Source organism: Piliocolobus tephrosceles, chromosome 1 (genome assembly GCF_002776525.5).
Source record: "Piliocolobus tephrosceles isolate RC106 chromosome 1, ASM277652v3, whole genome shotgun sequence".
Taxonomy (NCBI): domain Eukaryota; kingdom Metazoa; phylum Chordata; class Mammalia; order Primates; family Cercopithecidae; genus Piliocolobus; species Piliocolobus tephrosceles.
In genome coordinates this window covers 63,162,471-63,184,963 of record NC_045434.1, presented here as the reverse complement: position 1 = coordinate 63,184,963, position 22,493 = coordinate 63,162,471, and the positions used below count along the sequence as shown (strand labels likewise).

The 22,493-nt window shown below is 40.4% G+C and overlaps 1 protein-coding gene across 7 annotated transcripts in view; it reads right to left on the bottom strand.

Moving 5' to 3' along the window:
- SRGAP2 (SLIT-ROBO Rho GTPase activating protein 2) overlaps positions 1-22,493 on the bottom strand; it is a 252,984-nt gene that overhangs the window by 109,864 nt on the left and 120,627 nt on the right. For all 7 annotated transcript variants that reach the window (XM_023186951.3, XM_023186952.3, XM_023186953.3 and 4 more), the window contains exon 4: positions 11,671-11,833. In XM_023186951.3, the coding sequence (XP_023042719.1) occupies positions 11,671-11,833 (163 nt within the window). The remainder of the gene's footprint in view (positions 1-11,670; positions 11,834-22,493) is intronic.

The following is a 22,493-nucleotide window of genomic DNA, read 5'->3' as shown; positions in this document are numbered from 1 at the left end:
CATTCAAAGCCTGCCAAGTTAGACGGGCTTGATAAACATCTTGGGCTTCCCATGGAAACACCAGAAAGGCCATGCCTTAAGTATATAGTATATTCTAAGATGAAGGGCAAAACCAAAATATACCCACTGTAACAAAATATAAAGCCAAGCCCCCACAAGTTCAAGGTGATCAACCAGTAATTTAATAGCCTCCTAGAATAAAACTTCACACTCTTCAGAGGAAGATAAGTACACCTAGAGTTTCTATGATATATTATCTACGATGTCCAATATGCAATAAAAGATTAATAGGCATGTAAACATTCATGTTCAAAAGGAAAAATCAATAAACAGACCTAGAGATAATGTCAATGTTAAAAATAGCAGACAAGAAGTTTTAAGTAAGTACCAACTATGTTTTAAAAATATGCATACAATAATTGGGAGGCTGAAGGGGAAGGATCACTTGAGCCCTGGAGTTAAAGTCTAGCATGGGCTCCACGGCGAGACTCTAAAAAAATTAGCCAAGCATGATGGTACACACCTGTAGTCTCAGACACATGAGAAGCTGAGGTGGGAGGATCGCTTGAGCCCAAGGGTTTGAGAGTACAATGAGCTATGATCACACCACTACACTCCAACCTGGGTGACAAAGTGAGTCTTCATCTCAAAGAAAAAAAAAAAAAAATATATATATATATATATATACACACACACACACACACACACATATACACATATCTGAAATAAAAAAATGCATTGGATGGCATTTATAGCATCTTAGATGAACAAAAGAAAGAACTGGTATTTTGTTTGTTTGTTTGTTTTGAGATGGAGTCTCGCTCTGTCATCCAGGCTGGAGTGCAATGGTACAATCTCAGCTCACTGCAAATTCCACCTTCCGGGTTCAAGTGATTCTCCTGCCTCAGCCTCCTGAGTAGCTGGGATTACAGGCACGTACCATCACGCCCAGCTAATTTTTGTATTTTCAGTAGAGAAGGGGTTTCACCATGTTGGCCAGGCTGGTCTCGAACTCCTGACCTGAAGTGATCCACCCGCCTTGGCCTCCCAAAGTGCTGGGATTACAGGTGTGAGCCACCACGCTCAGCCAAATTGGCAAACTTTAGAAATCATCTAAACTAAGGTATACAGAAAACAAAAATTTGAAAAAAAATGGACAGAATATCAACAAGCTGTGGGACTGAATCAAGCAGTCTAACATACATGCAATTGATATCAAAGCAAAACAGGAAGGAGAGATGGGACACAAAAAATTATTTGCCAAAACTTTTTCTCAAGTTGAGCAAAAATCTGATATTTTTCCTATAATTTCTGCAAATTAGATATTTGACAGATCAGGGATTGTCTGAATATTACATTTATCCAAGCCAAATGAATACAATGAAAACCACGCTTACACTCTTATGGTAGTCAAAGTACTAAAAACCAAAGAAAATGAATAAATATTGGAAGCAGCCAAATAAAGAAGGGCTGGGCACGGCGGCTCAAGCCTATAATCCCACCACTTTGGGAGGCCAAGATGGAAGGACTGGGATTGCTTGAGCACAGAAGTTCGAGTCTACAGTGAGCTGTAATCATGCCACAGGACTCCAGGCTGGGGAACACAGACTCCATCTCTTTAAAACAAACAAACAAAAAGATGATATATTACACACAAGTAAGCAATAATAAGAACCTAAGAACCACAGCTGATTTCTCATCAGAAATAATGGAGGCCAGAAGACAAAAGAATTACATATTTAAATTGTTGAAAAAAATTATCTGATTCCATTTACATAAACAAATTTTTAAAAATGGGCAAATACTTATATTGTGTTAGAAGTCATGATAATGGTTACCCTTCACAGAGTAATGACTTGAAGTGGAGAGAAGGAGGGTTCATGGGATACTAGTAACATTCTTCATCTGGGTGCTGATTACATAGTTGTGTTCGGTTTGTAAAAATTCATTGAGCTGTACACTTTATAATATGTGCATTTTCTCTAAGTATTTTAACTTTCATAAATAGTTTAGGAAAAAAACTTTGCAAAAATAGATGAAAGGTTCAGAGAAAATACACATCTAGGGCCTACCACAGTGGGAGGTATTCACAGTGTGAATTTTACAAAAGATTACTATTATTATTTTGTCATCATCATCCCACAGAAAGTTTTGAAAGACCTAAATAAACCAAAAACCCAAAGCTTCCTTGGGAGGCAAATCTTATTCCTCAATTTGATTTTCAAGCTATTTAAGCACCTAGCAGTATAATGCTGTGTATACAGTATTCACTAAAATACTCATTGATCGTATAATCTCCTAATTTAGGGTAGTATTCCAATACAAGGTTGCATATGGACACTTTTATTTTTTGTCTACTGCACCTCTCTTTCCCATATTCCATTTCCCATATTCCATTCTATTCTTTAGATTCCCTTAATAATCCTTTGATTTATACAAATTGAAGTACTATTATACCTTTGAAAGTTCTAAATATAGCACCTTGAGCTCTTTTAGAAAAGGCAGATACCTAAGAACTAAAACACCAAAAAGGCAAACACACAAACTAACCTAAGCAAAAGACTACAGACATCTTTGATGCATGCAATCCCTTTGAGCTGCACCTTCCTAAGTCCAAATAAAAGCCTGGACCACCCAGAGAGCAGCCTCAAGGGAGAGCACACAGATGCTGCTGACCCAGTGTCACAGAAACCAAAGCTAAAACACCCCCAACAGCACTAGCTGCAAAGCTCCCCTTGGTGTTGGCTTTGGCAGTAAACCTGATGCCCCTTATCAGCAGAGATATCTTTGAAGTAGCTGGCAGCCTTCCATTCCCTACTCAAATAAGCTCAGTTTCACATCCTATTCTTTTCCCCAAAGAGGATCTTTTCATCAGATATGAGAGAATAAAGCTCAATTAATTAGAACAGATTTTTGCTACCAACAAGATAAATTGGGCAACTGGAACAGCTGTCTGTAAAGCACTGTGCAAACACTGTTAGTGATCATGCTACAATGTGGAGGAAATTCAGTCCAACAACAGATACTGAGTTCAGAGGAGCAGGAGGGATATGGTGGACGGGGAAGGGAGGGAGGGTTAAATCACTCATCTACTCCTTCTCCCAAAGAGTTAAACCCTTTCTTAAGGGGGCAGAGCACAGGGACACAACCTTTGGAAAACCATTCTTTTTCTCCATTCATTCAATCAACAGCACCTACCAGGGACATTCAACTATAACAGCATTGTGGGTCACTTCTTCTCTTCTTATTTATGACCATCACACCACCCAACATGCCTTCTCACAGTATCATTATTCACTCTCCTCACACATGCCAAACAGCTGGACTCAAAACACACCATAGGAAATCCTATCCCAGTCCAAAGGGATACCAAACAGATAGGTAACATGCACTGCTTTTAGTTTTAAATCTCCTTTATCCTTTTTAACTACCAGATTCATTTCCTCGGTGCCAAAAGAAATCTGACTGTTGTGGCAATTCTCTTGTGACTGATTCACTAATGGCAAAAGGACATGTTTAACATCTCCAGGGCCCTGGGGAAAAGTATTAACTGAGCCTCTTACATTCCTTCCTCAGCACTCTTCATGCATTCCCCACTTCCTGCAGTGTGAAGGAAGCCAGATTCACCCTTTGTCACCAGATTTATTTATCTGAAGCTAACTTCACCCTTCATCACCCTCCAAGAATAAAGTAGGAAACCACAATGGGTTGCCTAGAGAAACTAGCCTAGATGCTTTAACACTGTCTGTTGCAGAGGCAAACACGGCTCACATACAGATAGACAGGATCTTAGGGCATCAGATATTCTCCATGCTCTGCAGTTTCCCCAAGATGGAAAACACTGCAGCAGGGATTCTCAGTCCTGGCTGTAGGCAACAATCACCCAGGCCCTATTCCACAGACTCTGACTCAATTGTGCTGGGGTAGGGTCTTGGCATGGATGTTTTTTAAATTAGATCAACTTTATTGAGGCATAATTTACATAATAAAATATACACATTTTAAGTGTACAATATGATAAATTCTGTCTAATGTACCACCATGATCAAGATTATGTAACATTATAAAAATGTTATAAAGCATCATTTAAAATGTTATATAATGTAGGCTATAAAAACCCTACAAATTCCCTAGTGTCCCTCAGCAGTCAATCCTTCATCCCCATCCTGCCCCCAAGGCAATCAATCAATGATCTATTCTCTATCACTATAGATCAGATTTGTCTTTTCTAAAATTTTATAGAAATGGAATCATACAGAATGTACTCATTGTGCTTGGCTTCTTTTTATCAACATAATGTTTTTTGACCTCATTTACATTGTATCAGCATTTCCCTTCTTATTGCTGAGTAGTATTAATATATGGATACACTACAATATGTTTTTCCATTCATCTGTTGATGGACATTTGGTTGTTTCCAGTTTGGGCTATTATGAATAAAGTACCTAAGGCAGCTGTAACAAATTACTGCAAACATGGTGGCTTAAAACAACATACATTTGTTCTCTTAGAGTTCTGGAGGTCAGAACTCCAAAACCAACTTCACTGGGCTGAAACCAGTGTGTCAGCAGGGCTGCTTCTGCTCTGGAGGCTCTCAGGAAGAATCCGCTTCCTTGCCTTTTCTAGCATCTAGAGCTGTATTCATTGGCTCATGGCCATTTCCTCCATATTCAAAGTCAGTGGCATAGCATCCTCTATGACTCTGCTTCCCTCTGCTTCTATCACATGACCTTCCTTTTATCTGTAATCTCCTTCTTATGAGGATACTTGTGATTGCATTTAGGGCCCACCTGGCTAATCAAGCATAATAAATATCCCCATCACAAGATCCTCAAATTAGTCATATCTGCAAAGTATTACATGCATATGGTAGCATTCACAGGTTCCAGAGGTTAGAATATGCACCTCTTTTTTTTTTTTTTTTTTTGAGGGGGGCATTACTCAGCCTATTCCAAAACTTTATGAATATTCAGGTGCAAGTCTTTGTTTACACATATGCTTTTATTTCTCTTGGGTAGATGCCTATAAATACCTGGAATTACTGGGTCATATGACAAGTACATATTTAATGTCATAAGAAACTGCCACTATTTTCCAAAGTGGTTTTACCATTTTCACACTCTCACTAGCAAAATATGAGGGTTCTGGCCAACTTCCTTAACACTTGGTATTGCCAGATGTTTTAATTTTAACCATCCTAGTGAACCTATATCTTCTTACAGTTTTAACTTGCGTTTCCATCATGACTGATGATATTCAGCATATTTTCATGTGCTGATTAGCCATTTATATATTTTTATTAGTGAAATGTTCATTAAAACCTTTTTCCATTTAAAAAATTTGGGCAGTCTGTCTTATTACTGAGTTCTCAAGAGTTCTTTATTCTATATTCTGATGTAAGTCCTTGTCAGATATACAAGTAGTTTCTCATAGTCTGCGTCTTGCCTTTCATTTTGTAAATAAAGTCTTTCCAAGAACAAAAGTCCAAGACTTGAGGAAGTCTGATTTATCCTTTATAAAATTTTATAGTTCATGCTTTTTATATCCTAAGAAACCTTTGTTTATTCAAGGTCACAAAGATTTTTTTAAAACTCCCCAAGTAACTTTCATGCTCAGGCAAAGTTGAAAGCTACTGGTCTACAGGGAATCTGACTTGGCTTTTTCAATTTAACCTAAGTTTTTGCCATAGAAACTTAAGAGTCCTAACAGTAAAACAGGAGTACAGTTCACTGCAGTGCTGTAAAAACAAGGATGCAACTGAGTCTTAGCACCGTCTGAACTGACCAGCTTCCAAGCTTAAGTGTGAGCAGCTGTGAAGGGCTAGAAACAGTGATTTGAGAAAGCAAAGTCAGAGGTACTTTTAGTGTGTTCCAGCTAAGTAAAAAGAGAAAACAGGATTATCCTCTCTGCTGTAGGAAAAAGCACACCCAAGTTTATTTCAGTTTAAACTGAGCAAGTGGGAAAAATTATATCTGTTCTTGGTGGGCTTCTTTAGAACATGCCCCTCACGGAGACCACAGGCAGATGGGAGCCAAACTTGGCAGTTTTTGGGCATAGTTTTTGAAGCCACCGCATTAAACAAATGAAGGTGGCAGCAATAATATTTGCCCAAACCCTGGTTCCAACAGAGGTTAGACAGACTGAGCTTTCATTACATGAAAGGAGATGTCAGGAGCACCAAACGGGCTCAATTTTCCCTGGAGTCCTAGACAAAGTCAGTCTGTTTTTAAGCTGTGGACAGGAGGCTACTTCATCCAGATGTTATATTTAGCTAAAAGAATCTCCAACATGGCTTCATGCAAAATGTAAAACATGTCCCAGCAGACCTTACCACAAACCAGAGGGCTAGCAAAGAGCATCCCTTAAGGGGGTTCAATACCATAGAGGCGCCAATTGTGCAGCCACCCTGACATCCCTAAATTAGCTGTGAGTCAGATTTTGGGCCAGCTCTCACACTTAATGAGTCCTTGTTTCCCTCTTACAGGGGGCAGAGATATTTTGCCCCTGGGGAGTGTAAACATGCTGCCCTATTTCATTCCCAACTTCCAGCTGCCTGCCCCAACCCCAGGTAGGAAAAACAATCCAATGTTGATGTTCAACATCTCCATACCCTTTGAAGGTTTATGTGCAAAAGAAAAAATTAGGTTAATTCTATAAGTGAAATATCTGAATTCAGTGAAAAAGAGAAAATCCAGGATTTTCTCTTCTCCGCACAACATACTTAGAGAATCCTAATACAGTATGTAGATGAAAATGTTGGATTCTACAGCCAGGTGACTGGAGTTAAACACTAGCTTCATTTCATTTTTCTTAATCTCTCTCTCTTTTTTTTTTTTTTTTTTTTTTGAGATGAAGTCTCGCTCTGTTGCCTAGGCTGAAGTGCAATGGCATGATCTCTGCTCACTGCAACCTCCGCTTCCCGGGTTCAAGTGATTCTCCTGCCTCAGCCTCTCAAGTAGCTGGGATTACAGGCACTGGCCATCTTGCCCGGCTAGTTTTTGTATTTTTGTAGAGACGAGGTTTCACCATGTTGGCCAAGCTGGTCTTGAACTCCTGACCTCAGGTGAACTGCCCACCTTGGCCTCCCAAAGCGCTAGGATTACAGGCGTGGAGCTACCGCGCCCAGCCCTCTGTTATTTTTTGTTTTTTTTTTTGTTTTGTTTTGTAAAGAGGGTCTCGCTCTCTTACTCAGGCTAGAATACAGTGGCATGATTATAGATCACTGCAGCCTCAAACCTCTGGGGTCAAGCAATCCTTCCTGCCTCAGCCTCCTAGCTAGCTAGGCTTACAGGTGTGTACCATTATGGCTAGCTAATTTTTTTGGGGGGGCGGGGGAGGTGGGTAGAGACAGTCTTGCTATGTTGCCCAGGCTGGTCTCGAACTCCTTGCTTCAAGCGATCCTCCCACCTCGACCTCCCAAAGGGCTGGGATTACAGGCTTGAGCCACTGTGCCTGGCCTGCTTAATCTCTTTAAGCCATAGTTTCTTCCTTCATAAAACATGGATGATAACAATAGTAACTACCTTATAAAATTATGGTAAGGATTAAAGGAGATAATACATATAAAGTGCTTAACACAATACCTGGCACATACAGGTTCAAAATATAATGACTTCTATCATCATAATATTTTCAGTGAATCCTTAAGTTTATACATTAAAACAAGATTTTTAAAAATGTTGACTTTGGCTAGGGACAAACAGACTCAAATTCACATAAAGCACAGGTGTGTACAGCCATACCAGAAATTAAGGTATCTTTTCTAAGCCTAAGTCCCCAGAGAAATGGCTAAGTCCCCAGAGAAATGGCTCCTTTTGCCACTGGAACCCAATTTACCAGTAAAACATATCTATTTTATATATTTGGATCCCAATTTGGTATTTCTTGGTTGCTGACATTGTAGATATCAGCACCTGAAGTAATGCTTCATTCTTCAAGAAATTTGGTCTTCATTTGCTGAAGCTAGCCCTCTCCACACCCATATCCACTTTTGTTTGTCCTTATCTGTGGGATTACAATTTACCTATCACAATTTAACAAAGGTAACCTAACAACTGGAAGGAAGCCCCCAGTGTAAGATCCCCTTATCGTCACAGAACTGTGGTATCCCGGATTTGGAAGGCACCATGGAGATCATATAGACCACACTCTTTTTTTAAAGTTTAGGGAACTGAGGCACAAAAAGAAGTCATTGTCCAAGGTCTCACAGTTAATAGCAAAGCTAGGCCCAAGAGAAAGGGTCACTTGGAAAAGGCATCTCCTCTGATAGCACAAAGCAAATCCCGGGGAAGATTCATGTAACTATAGAATGGCTGAGGACATTCCTTAGGACTCTTATCTGATACTATCTTAACCAGTAGGATTCTAATTCTTCATGTGCAACAACACTCTAAACAAAAGAGGTTAAAAATCTGGGGTGGGGTATGAAGAATGTTTCTTTGCCCATTACTAGAAAATAGAGAGGCTCTTTACCCAGCCAAAATAGAATGAATCAATTTTTTTTTTTTTTTTTTAAGAGTCAGGGTCTCTCTCTGTTGCCCAGGCTGGAGTGCAGTGGCATGATTACAGCTCACTGCATCCTCAAACTATCAGGGTCTCACTCTGTTGCCCAGGCTGGAGTGCAGTGGCATGATAACGGCTGACTGCATCCTCAAACACCTAGGCTCATGCAATACTCCCGCCTCAGCATCCCAAGTAGCTGTGGCTACAGGCACAGGCCACCATGCCCAGCTAACTTTTTAAATTTTTTTAGAGACAAGGTCTTGTTATGTTGCCCAGGTTGTTTTTGAACTTCTGGCCTCAAGCATTTTTCCCACCTTGACCTCCTGAGTTGTTGGGATTATAGGCATGAGCCACGGTGCTTGGCTGAATCTATTTTTATGATCTGCCAACCAGCTCCTAACTTAAGAGTTTTCTGCCTACATGGGAACCCCCCACAAGGGAAGGAGAAAAGAAATTATTAATGCTGTGGGATAGTAATCATTGGCATGTCTCTAATCGACTACAATTTAATTGATCCAAAGTTACAAAGATCAAGAGAAATTCCTATGATCTGTAACTATACACAACAGTATGAATAAATCTCACAAACATAATATTGAGAGAAACCAGACAAAAAAAGAGTACATACTGTGCAATTCTGTTTATATAAAGTATGAAACTAAGCAAAGCTAATCTCTGCTGTTAAAAGTCAAGACAGTTGTTATCCTTGAGGATTTAGGGTGGGGAGATGACTCGAAGGGAATATGAGGGGGCTTCTAGGGTACAGAAATGTTCTGTTTCTTGATCTGGGTGCTGGTTACACAGGTGTGAATTCAGTTTGTGAAAATGCATATAGCTATTAAATTATGATAGGCATCCTTTTCTTCGGTGAAATGTAATATATAAACAGTCCTGTGAGAAATAAGTTCTTCCTCGCACTCTAGCATAGTAATACACAGCTTAAGGAAGTCAACCCTGAGCGCGTGGCTAGGAATATCATTCACAGACAAATTTTTTTCATGGAGGTCATACACCCCACACCTTGTATATGTGCCATGTACCTAGTCCTTTGGTGAAATATACATGGGGCACTTGAAGAGTCAGGAACACTTGTGGCTTTGATATCTGGCTGCCTTCAGTATAAGCATCTCTGAGATCTGCAGAGGCTATTAAATTCTCTCAGCTTGGTTTTTCTCTAACCTTCTAAGGTTGGGAGAAAAGGGAGCTGAGAGACTGCGTGAAGTCTAGCTAGGTGAACAGATCTTATAAAAGTTGTTTTCTCAGATGAACAAAGAAAACGGAGGAGGAAACTATCAGTCAAGCCCTTTCCTTCTTGAGATAGTCTAAAAGTGGCTGTCAAGGTCATAGAGACAAGCTGTCAAAATTTCACCTAAATAAGTTTTAATTTTAGTCACACACACGCATCATGAAGTATTGCAGAATAATTCAAATTAATGACAACCAAGCTGAAGGTGATGCTGGAAACCATGGAGGAGATGGTGAGAAGTACCCTCACCCCGAAATGAAGTGTGGCCCCAACCACAGCACAGCCGGGCTACTAAAAATAGCCAGGGAGCTCTGGGAGGAGTTATCTTTCTCTGCCTTCTTTTCTTTGACAGATGATTTTACCCTCAATATTCTGTCTCTAAGACACAGGGAAAGCACCTTCACAGATGCAATTAGGTAGATGGAAGATTCCAAATCAGTTATTTGATCAGGCTGGTAATTACAGAAAAAAATGGGGTATTAATTCCAGATCTAGTGAAATCTGGAAAACTTCCTAACTGAGAATTGGAAAGCTGATCAAGAGCTTTGACTGGCCAGGCGCGGTGGCTCAAGCCTGTAATCCCAGCACTTTGGGAGGCCGAGACGGGAGGATCACGAGGTCAGGAGATCGAGACCATCCTGGCTAACACGGTGAAACCCCGTCTCTACTAAAAAATACAAAAAACTAGCCGGGCGACGTGGCGGGCGCCTGTAGTCCCAGCTACTCGGGAGGCTGAGGCAGGAGAATGGCGTGAACCCGGGAGGCGGAGCTTGCAGTGAGCTGAGATCCGGCCACTGCACTCCAGCCCGGGCGACAGAGCGAGACTCCGTCTCAAAAAAAAAAAAAAAAAAGAGCTTTGACTGTATTGACTACAATCCTGTTTACCAGTCTTTTCTCTCACACTTGCAAATTTTAATAATGGATTTTGTCACCTGGAAACTGATGAATTCTAAATAGCCTTCTATCACCTTTTTCTACCTATAACTTATAGGAAGATTATTTGCCTTCTGAAAAGTCTTCCGGGGATGTCAAGGCTTGAATGGTAGACATAGCATATCATATACAATGGTTGGGGCCTTCACCGCTGTTTGTAACCAAACCTCATGAATAAATGATTCCACTTTGAGCTCAAGCTGAGACAGCTTAGAAAAGAGCTTCCTGGGTTTTCAAGAGGCTAGGTCCATCATTGACAGGTAAGGTGAATTGGCTCCTTAAGATTATCATGATTATTTTGAGTTTTCCTTAGTCAAATTGTTCAACCTATACCCAAGGAAGTATGGTAACAATTGAGTTCCGAAAGCATTCAGAGACCCAAAGACAAAGACACATCACGATAAGAATAACCACACTTTTGAGCTTACCTTGGCCAAGATGAGACCCTGGGAAGAAAACTAAACTAAAAACATAAACGTACATAAGTTTGCTAAATGAACTAGAATAGGAAAACATAAAATGACACTGTTGGCCGCTTAAGCTCAAAAGCTTCACAAATCACTTTAAGGAAACTTCCCAAAACACAGTTTTTGTTAATAGATGCAGCTTATGAATTATGGTACCAGTCCTGGGTTTGTACCTTGCAAATGGTTCCTTTCCCAAGGCTACTATTAACTCAGCTCAGAAAGGAAGAAAGGAATGCCAATTCAAATATTTTTTTCTCCACAAGTATGTAGTAGGGAATGACTAGTGGAAAGCCTATGAAGTGGGCCAATAAGATATTCTTTCTTTTATTTTTCCTTTCTAACTTTTATTTTAGGTTCAAGGGGTATATGTGCAAGTTTGTTACATGGGTAAATTGCATGTCACAGGGGTTTGGTGTACAGATAATTTTGTCACCCAGGTAATCAACACAATACCTAATAGAATTTCAAAAATTGTGTCATTGCTCCACCCAAGAACCTCTGTGACTACAAATATCTCTGTACCTTTTTAAAGAGTCTTCCTGAGTCCTCGCTGACTTGGACAAATCGAGGAATGATGTTATTCAGGTAGATGTCACTCAGGGTGGTGTGGTCCCTGCTTTCCCGTTTCACCTGGTTTAAGAGAAGATTCCAGCAGTTGACTGGAGAGAGAACATTCTGATCCTTCCTGTGGAGAAACATCAAGGAAAAGAAGTCATTGTTGATACGCAGCCAGGGCAACATCTACAACTATAGCCCGTGTCCTAAAATCACAGCAATCAAAGCCAATCCAGAAATAAAGATATTTTTCCTGAAGCTCACCTCTCTAGTTTTCTCCTTTTCTAAAAACTCAGTGGAGAAAAAAGGAGAAAATAAGGACAAGAAGGAGAGAGGGGGAAGAGGGGATGTACAAGGAGAAACAGGATTATCAGGCACCTACTATGTTCTAAGAACTTGGTGAATGCGTTATACGTATTATCTCATCTAAGCTCTATCATTTCATTGCAAGAAAAGAACTACCATTATCCCCCTTCTACTGATTAGAAAACTGAAGCTTTTAGAAAACAGAGGTTGTCACTTGTCTACAGCGAATAAGACTAACACAACAAGTAAGAGGGTGCCAGGGACTAGAACAACAGTTCTGCATTGTCTGGCTAGACCAGGTCTAAGGTGATTCTGAAGTCCATCACTTTAGCCACTAAGTCATTTGGTTTATCTCTACGGTAGAAACCAAAGTTAGAGATTTTGTCTAGAGACAAAAATCACTACAGCACTACAAAATGCCCACAAATTTATCCATTGTAGGATTTAATAAAGGCAACTTTGGAGACGTATGCCATTAAAACATTACTGAAAACTCTGGAGTTCCACAGAACATATCTAAGGAAGTTTTGATTTCATTTATTGAGCCATAATCTCATGTCCCATACAATCAAGAACACAAACCATACCTGAACATATGTGTTCCTAAAATGTCTACAGCTTGAGTGGAGCAGTAAAGTGCTAAACCAAAGTACTCCTTTTTTGTTTTTTGAGACGAAGTCTCACTCTGTCGCCCAGGCTGGAGTACAGTGGCAAAATCTTGGTTCACTGTAACCTCTGTCTCCCAGGTTCAAGAGATTCTCCTGCCTCAGCCTCCCTAGTAGCTGGGATTATAGGCGCCTGCCACCACACCCAGCAAATTTTTGTATTTTTAGTAGAGATGGGTTTTCACCATATTGGCCAGGCTGATCTTGAAGTCCCAACCTCAAGTGATCCACCCACCTTGGCCTCCCAAAGTGCTGGGATTACAGGTGTGAGCCACCACGCCTGGCCCTAGATGCTCATTTCTAATGAAAACATTGTGATCCAAAAGAATTATTGATTACCAACTCAGCATTAACTTAAGCAACAGAAAGTTCTACATTTGGAAGTTGGATTTCTTTAAGGAGAAAAACAAAAGTAGGAATAAATTGCAGTACTATTTATCAAGGGATACTGTACACATATCTGGGCCCTTTATACATGTTGTTTGACTTAAACCCCACAACTACCTGATGAGGTGGGTGTTATTAACCACATATGGTAGATGAGGAAAAGTGGACTAAAAATTTTTAAACACTTTGCCCAAGGTCATATAGCTAAAAAGTGGCAATTCCAGAATTCAAACCAAGTCTATAACTGCAAAGCAAGTATTCTCATTCACTGCAAATAATAACGATCTGTTTCTTTCTCTCTTGTCCTCTCTTCCTCCCTCCAGTCAAACTGCTACTACAAAGAAAGTGAGCTGAGAGTAGCTTAGTTCTTGAGTCAGTACTGCCTCCATTCAGCACTAAAGGCGAGGCACTTTGTGATTTGTAAAGGGTGAAGTTCAACTTAGGCTTTTCCAATTCTGTAGTAAAAACTATTAACAAATTATCATGCCACACCTACTTAGACTTCAGAAAACATCAGACAAATCAAATATCTGTCTAACCCAAACCAAGAAGTTACTTCAAACCAATTAATATTAGAGTCCAAATTGAAAATGTTCTAAGTATGTTTCCAGGACCCCACCCCCTGCCCCAGGCATCACTCCTCTGTAGCCAAAATCACTAACTCTTAAGAGTGCCAATCACTGTGACAACACTTACCTTTTGAGAGAAACTGAAAGATTTCTATGGAAATCAAAAATATACTAGCTGAGAGAAAGAGAGACATATAATTAATTTACTCCTTTCAAAATGTTTAGTATCTGGGGGAAAAAAAAAGTGAACAGGAAACAATTCTAAATTCAAAATGGTAAGATATTTGAACACATGCATTCCATGGCATCTGATGTTTCCACTGCAAGAAAACTTTCAAAATGATTCCAATTAGATTTCAGTTACAAAATTCCAAATAATCTAATCTACATTTTAATTAAGTGGTGTCTCTCGGCAAGATACCCATGTCCTCAGTAAGCATGCTTTTTAAAGGAGCAAATCTCATGAGACTTTACATTGACAATTGGTTTAAATCTGTTTCTTAAAGGAGAACATGGATGGGGGGGTTCTATACAGGTTCTTTCCCTATAGCACTTTACGTACACACAAATAATGCCACAATTCAATTCCACAAATGTACAAACATTTGTATCTTAAATGAACAAGGCATGGTGTTAGGGGCTTTAGTGGCTATAAAAGTACGAATGCTACAATATAGTAAGGGAGACAAAGAAAGACCTATAGTAAAATAGAACTTTAATGGTGGTACAGACAAAGGGCCAGCTAGCTCAGAAAGGTAGACTGCAGATCAAAAGAGGAAGCAGAGCGGGTAAAACCAACCTAACACCATGGGAAAGGATGCAGAGCACATATCCCCAGGGTGTCCTCAAAAGAAAGGATGAGTGAACAAAGGTGGGTCAATAAAGAGGATGGCTGGCAGTAGAAATCTTTTAAAATAAAATGCCTTATCACTTAATGCTAATAAGTTTTATCAAGACCTTGTAAGGTGTGGCTCACGCCTGTAATCCCACCACTTTGGGAGGCCAAGGCGGTAGATCACTTGAGGTCAGGAGTTCGAGACCAGCCTGGCCAACATGGCAAAACCCCATCTCTACTAAAAATACAAAATTACCTGGGTGTGGATGGTGCACACCTGTAATCCCACCTACTTGGGAGGCTAAGGCAGGAGAATCACTTGAACCCCAGAGGCGGAGGTTGCAGTGAGCTGAGATCATGCCACTGCACTCCAGCCTGGGTGAGAGCAAGACTCCGTCTCAAAACAAAAGAAAAAGAAGAAAATAGAACTTGCAAGGTGCTACAAGTACTTTTACCACATGTATTTATTTCCATTCTTACAGCATTTTGTGCAATAGTTACAGTATTAGTATTGGCTTCAGTGAGCGGGAGCTTTTAAACTGTGTTCTGAGACACTCTGGAATTAGCAGAAAATCACATTTCAATTTAAAAAATGGTGACACATCCATTCATATAAGCAACCCTTATTGACATGAGCAAGAGACCCAGGACCCAGTTTCCCTGCATTACATACCACCACAATGTGTCGCAGGCTGCTAGCATTGTTTTATGCAAACCCTGGAAGAAAGAATCACTGTATGCCTTGGAACTTCTGAACAATATGCTATTGAATAGAATACATGTAGCTTTGCATAGGCTTATTTTTTCATTCAAGCCTATGTGTACCTCCTCCAATAAAGCTGTACAGGTGAGCCTGTAACTTGACACACAGCAGCAAGGTTTAATCACATGCCATAGAAGGCTCAAGGGCCTAGGCTGGGTTCATGTTAGACTATGGTTGAGTAGTGAAAATCAACATGCTTAATATCATACCATCTCATTGTTAGTTGTTGCAATGCCTATTATACATGTTGGGGCTTATCCAATTAATATTTATGAAGGGGAATAGCTGCTAGGTGATGATAATGACTCAACTTTAAAACAAAAATATCTTCTTTTTTCCATCTAAATCAGTTTAAAGCTCAAGATTACAATAACTCATCTATGCTAATCAGAATTTTCTTGATATTGGGCTACCTAAACCAAAACCAGATGCTGAAATGAATATAAAACTATAACTGATTCATAATCCTGATCTCAATATTTTTAGTTCATGAAAACAGCCTCATTGTTCTCATTGACTGATGATATAATAAGTACTCTATAAATTTGTACTTTAAAAGTAGATTTATACCAATAAAAATACTGCTTTGATCTTTTTCATATATTCAGGCTCTATGCAAGACTTTTATTTTAAGAAAGGAGTCTATGCTTAAAAAACCAGCACTAGATGCTGTTGTCTGTTTCTTCTAGGAATTCGCAGCCTCTCCTACTATTAATGCAGCTTTTCACACAATATTTCTGGTCCTTTGAGTCTGTAAGCTTTCTCAGACATATTCTTCCTTTCAACTGAGGTGTTTTAATTAATTCATTTATTTATTTTTGGGTGGTGGTAGGGCAAGTAAGGTAGAGAGAAAGTGGGAGGAGGGGATCACAAATATACAGACAATTTTCCCAGCCAACATGAACAAAGACGAAACACACTTCAGGCTGGAAAACAAGCAAGGCAATGAGACGTGATTTCATAGGGAGCATATTAAGGCTCTGCTAGAGTGGTTTCCTGCTCCAGAAGCTTTGCAGCCTCATTTTATTTGGGACCGCTGGAGCCAAGGGAACTTCGTTTGGTTAGGAGATTGAAATTTGTCTTTATATCTTTTCCATCTATCATTTGTTTGCACAGTCTCTTTACTTTCCCTACCCCCAGAGCCTTAGGTTGTATAATACTTGGGCCTTTAAAGGAAAGGGTCTGCATCCCTTAGGAATGTACTGAACAGCTGCAAACCTCCTCAAAAACTAATCCCTAAAAAGCAGACAAAATATCTAGGAGTATTTTTCTTAAAATTTTTTTCAGGAGGAAGATCAAGAAAACATCATGCTGTACTTTAGAAGGAATGACTCTGGAGTCAAAAGAAAGGAGACCTGGAAAGTCACATACTGCCTGTACATCTGCAGAAGACATTATCACTGTAAATGCACTGAAAGAGATAAACCTGCACAGTTGAATCATTAGCTTCGAAGACATTAGCCCAGCTTTTCTCCCTCAACTTGGACTATTTATGGACATTCAACAAACTTAGCAACAAGCGCTTAAAGGGATTTCTCTAAAATATCCATGGTGAAGAGCCAAGTCCATAAAGGTCCAAGTTGGCCTCTCTATTATGGTTCTTTTCCATATTCCCTCTGTTTGGTTTTGATCATCTCATCTATAAAATGGACACGTGCCCTGCTGGTATACATCTCACTCCTTAAAGACCTTCAAAGTATGGTTGTAAAATCCTGGGAGCTCTCCTGACCTAAGGTGCCATTTAATTAATAATTGCTACATTCATGGCTGTGCAGATGGAATGCATGGCATGAGACTGGCATTGCTGGAATATAGCTTGAGCTTCTGCATTGCTATAATGAGGTGTGTTTCCTTTTGGATCAACAGTCTCTAAGTTGCTCACCTCTCAGGGCTGTTGTGTGGATCAAATGAAATGATGGATGCAAAAGAACTATGCCAACAGTTCAGCACTATACAAATGTGAAGAAATATTATTATTTTTATTTCCAAACAAACTAGGACTCAGCTTTCATCAATTTCCAACATGCTTCTCACCCAGCTCTGGGCCAGGGCCAAGATCGCTGCCTGCTGAAAATGCACAGCCTTCAGCAAATAATGGTTGGAGTACGACAGCAGCAACAGGCAATTAACAAAGCAGTTGTAAGTCTCTGGGAAGACGTGAGAGAGATACCAACGGGAGAGCAGATTTTAACCTCCCACTGTCTTTTCCCTAAAGGACAAGGTAGAACAATCAGTCCTGCATTCCACACTGGGAACTGTGTGCTGAGGTTGACAGAAAAGAATCCAAAGGGAGCCCAGATTGCCGGAAACCTAAATGCTTCAGCAACTTATACTAAGCCTCCATCCCCTGTCTCAGAATTCCTATCAAACCTGTCAATCTGCATAGAGAGACAGCAACTATCAATACATCTAAGCAGAATATAATTTCTCACTTAAACAGATGTATCTGTGATGATAGACAAAACCCAGAGAGTTAAATACATCATTCAATATATATTATTGAACATATAACTATGTGGTGAATAAAAAAAGGTATATGCATGATAAAAAGGAATCATTTAAGTGATGCTTGGACAGAGAACTAGTGACAAGGAGGTTGGATTTTTTTAACCTAAATTCCCTCCTGGCACCTTGATTAAAATGAAATGAACTGAGGCAGCCAAAGAGATTATTTTATTCAGATGAGTGTTATTAGCCTTTCTGGCTTATTTTCTCTATTTTGTATTTTGCTGATGCTGACAGAAGCAGGCAGGCTGGATAGAGAGGCAAAGCTGCAGCGGATTTATGGTCTGACAGTGCCATGCATAAAATCAGACTCTTGCTGACCCAGATAAGCCAGAGGATGGATTGGATTTGCTGGGGAAGGTGCTAAAAGGAGGGGGTAGAAATCACCAAGGTAGGAACTGACTTGAAAACGATTCTGCCTGTAATGGTGGACGCTGGTTTTGTGACCCAGTAGTACAGCGGCAGCCTGAAGGTATCTTTCAAAGACAGGCGGGCAGGCAGGGGGCGGGCACACTTCTCTGGGCTTATCACAGCTCTGGCTTCAGCTTTGCCAGCAACGAGATCAGAGGAGGAGAGTTCAGAGACAGAGAAAAGTGCCAAAGGCAAAAATAATATAGTCTACATATGGAGAAATGAGCTTTCAAATTTTCAGGGACAAGTGAGTACCACAAATTGTCTTCGGTAGCCTAGACAGATGATTAGAAAGGATTCAAGCAGTGGTAGACCCACCTTCTCAAAATAGCCTAAATTGTCCCCTATAATCAGGTCTGGGGGAAGGACTGTATAAAAATAGGATTCTTGTGGCTCTGGATTAGTTCCATGGAGCAGAACCACACCCTTGAGAGAATGGCATACCCAAGAGCCAGAGCTTAGGAATCTGCTTTGAAGTAGAGAACTGGACTAGCACCATGTCTGACATCTATTAAGTGCTTAATCACGATTTCCTGAATGATTATAGGACCAAGGTTCTTGTGGCTAAGGTCAGAGAACTAGGAATGGCCCCCCAATATAAGCCATTGTAGACACTAACTAGAAATGTCTCCATCAATTTATGTTAAGTGAGAGATTTTGCCTTCCTTTCAACCACCCCTATGGCACCGTGCTCAGAGCAGAAAGGAGGCAGCTGGAGGGTCTTCATATCACTTAAGACAGATCTATGGATCCCATAAGACCAGACATGGGGGTCTACACAGGATTTGAATCTCTGCCATCCCTATTTCTTGCCTAGTTTCTGATATCTTATTGTCCAGGCTCCTTCTCTGAGTCCCTGATCTCTTCTTATTTCATTCATTCATTTAACAAATATTAATTGAGCATCCTACTATGGGCTAGACACTGTTCTAGGGAAAAAAAGGATCAACATTCTTTTTTCTGACCTGCTTCTCGCATGTTTGCGGATTTTCTGGATCCAAGACATGGCTTTCCTGCTCCTAAACTGTGCAGCAGCCACAACACACATCTTATCCTGGTCTTGTGGCTTTGGACCCATTGCAAAACCCTGATTTGGCTGACTTGGAAAATCTGCCTGCCCACCAGCTCTCTCTATAGCTTCTGTAGACCTGGGACCTTCCCTTTGTTTACATCCCATGTGTTAGCACTACAGAGAGGAATAAATAAAGAGGCTTTTAAACCCTCTTGGTACAATCTACATGCTACAATGCCACCCCAATATAATCCATAGAACTAAGGACCTAGAAATTCACCTTGGTATTAAATATGTTCCCTGAAAGCCCCCCAAAATAGGCTGTGATTACATCAAAGGCCTGAGCTGACTCATTCATTCAATTAAACTAAAACACCATAGCAAGGGTAAAAGACAGAACAAAGGTGTGATCGATGACCAAGGAACATAAAATTTATACGTTTCTCAGCTTAAAAAGAATTCGTAACCATCGATATCATGTTGACAGTTGGATCCACAAAGTCCACAGAAAAACCTGTGAACAACTCTACAATTATATCTTCGGTTTTTTTCTTCTCCAGTTAATTAAGATGTCACCAGAAGCCCCATAAGTAATTATAGCACATGACAAACACACAGAGAAAAAAAATACATGCAGATGTGTTAGCAGATTTTTAAAATAAATGAAACCTTGGGAGATGACTGAGGCAGACAGTCTGGCTCACCCCTGGTAGTTCATTCTAGAGAAATAAATACCTGTCTGTGCCAAAGTGGAATGACGTCACTCACAAATCCACACACTTATTATCAAAGCAGTAACCACCCCCTTAAGAGCAAGCATCTCCCTGGCACCAGGCATGAGCGGAGAAGCTTGATCTACAGCCAGAAACTCCTCCTGGCTAGCAAACTGTACTTTAGTATGCCAAATAGCAATAAGCCACTGAGAAGAAAGGGTATCCATAAAGATCTCCCCCTCTAAATACCTGTCCCTGGGATAATGAATCCCCTTACATGGCTCATAACAACAATGAAAAGGAGGAAAAAAAATAAAATTCTTGATTCTGTGAAACTATGGATCTAAATGGAATGAAGTCTACGTAATCATCAGATTGGATGCATGTGTCATTATCAGTTCTCATGTGTTATGTGGATATTTATCTTGGAGATGGAAGTCTCTTTTTGTGTGGGGGTGCAGGAGGAACAACCCCCAGGCCCAGTAAGGAATTCTCTTGAGGACAGGGTATATTTAGAATGTTTAATGAACACCTATCACCAAGAATAGGTGGGTACTTAATCAGTATTGACTAACAACAGATGCCAGAGCCAAAGCAATCCTGTAAATGTTGAGGATAGAAAGATCATGATTCATCTAATGACTAGTTAATATCTTCAGCCTCCACTAAACTTGCCAAATCAGCTGCTCCAGAATGTATCTGTACTCACTCTCTGGGTGGCTACTGAATGACCAAATTTGTATGTCCATTGGCTTCTTGTATGCTCTAAATTACAGCATATTATTAACCATGTTGATACTTTACTGGCAAAACTCTAAGGGGTTGAGTGGTAGAAGAGATGCCCTAGTCAATTTCCAGGTTAGTAGATCAAATTATTGAGCTCAGGTCCTTAACGAATCTGGATGAACAATGTGAAACTCACCCATCTATACTCTGTGGGAAGCACCTTGAACTATGCTTAAGACCCAGAGACTAGGCTTAGCTCTGCCACTTACTAGCCAGGTAACTTTGGGCAAGCCATGAATGCATTCTGGGTCTCAAAATTTCTTCACCTGTTTTAAAAAGTAAATGGAAGCCAGGTATGGTGGCATGTGCCTGTAGTCCTGGCTACTCGGGAAGCGGAGGTGGGAAGATCGCTTGAGCCCAGGAGCTCGAGGGTATAGTGCACAATGATTGTGCCTGTAAATGACCAGCCTGGGCAACACAGTAGGACCTGTCTCTTAAAAACAAAACAAAACAACAACAACAAAAAAATGGGATAAGCAGGGACAGCAGACCTGCCCTGCCCAACACACATGACTTTTGTGAAGATCCAATCAAACAAGGTGATGCCCACAAACATGAAAGTGTTCTACAACCATATATCAGTACGAACATCTTTTCTTATTATTTTAACAACTATTATTACTCAACAGCCCACACAATGAATTCATACACACAAAACAAAGTGACTAGAATCAGGTCTGAAAAGACAAATACATCTCAAAATTCCTCTTACAATAAACTTATTTCATAAATTTCCTACTTCATTAATATACTAAATAGGAATACTTCTTTTTTTGGTGTTTTTTTTTTTTTTTTTTTTTTTGAGATGGAGTTTCGCTCTTATCGCCCAGGCTAGAGTGCAATGTCACGATCTCAGCTCACTGCAACCTCCCAGGTTCAAGCAATTCTCCTGCCTCAGCCTCCCGAGTAGCTGGGATTATAGGCACGTGCCACCACACCCGGCTAATTTTGTATTATTTAGTAGAGACAAGGTTTCTCCATGTTGGTCAGGCTGGTCTCAAACTCATGACCTCAGGTGATCCGTCCACCTTGGCCTCCCAAAGTGCTGGGATTACAGGCGTGAACCACCGCACCCGGTCCATACTTTCTTTTTTTTAGAGACATGGGGTCTTGCTCTGTTGCCCAGGTTGGAGTACAGGGACATGACCATGGTTCACTGTAGCCTCAAACTCCTGGGCTCAAGCAGTCCTCCCGCCTCAGCCTCCCAAAGTGCCACGCTCACAAGTGTGAGCCACCTCGCCTGGCTAGGAATACATTTTGTTGTTATTAATTTATCATCTGATTCTCTGGAAATTCCCAAACTCAGTGAATCTTCTGTGCTTAACCTAGCTGAGACTTTAAATGAAAGAATCATGTGCAAAGAGAAAAGGCCAGTGTGTACAAAAATAGAATCATGGAATTTCAGAGCTAGAAGGGACTTTCAAGATGGTCTAGAGTCTAGACCAAGCCTGTCATTTTCTGAGTGAGGAAATTGAGGCTCAGGGAGCCTGAGGTCACACAGATAGTGGTGGAGCAGGGCAAGAATCCAGGTCTCCTGACTAGTAACCGTTTTCTTATTTCATTGTGGTAGTTATTACATTTCATTCAAAAAGCCCTTAGCATCTCAAAGGGCTGGTGCTGAAAGAGTTAATGGACAATGTTCAGAGCCCCAGAGTGCAGAGCTATTCTAAGACAACACATAACAGGAATACCAAGGGTCCATGAACCCAGAGGGAGCAAAACTGCTGCTGCCTAACGGCGCCTGAAAGCATGTTGACACACTGCATGTGGTTACACATGAAAGGCAAGTGAATAGGAAAAGCAGTTTTGAATCCCACCCCATTCTAATTTTGGATTGG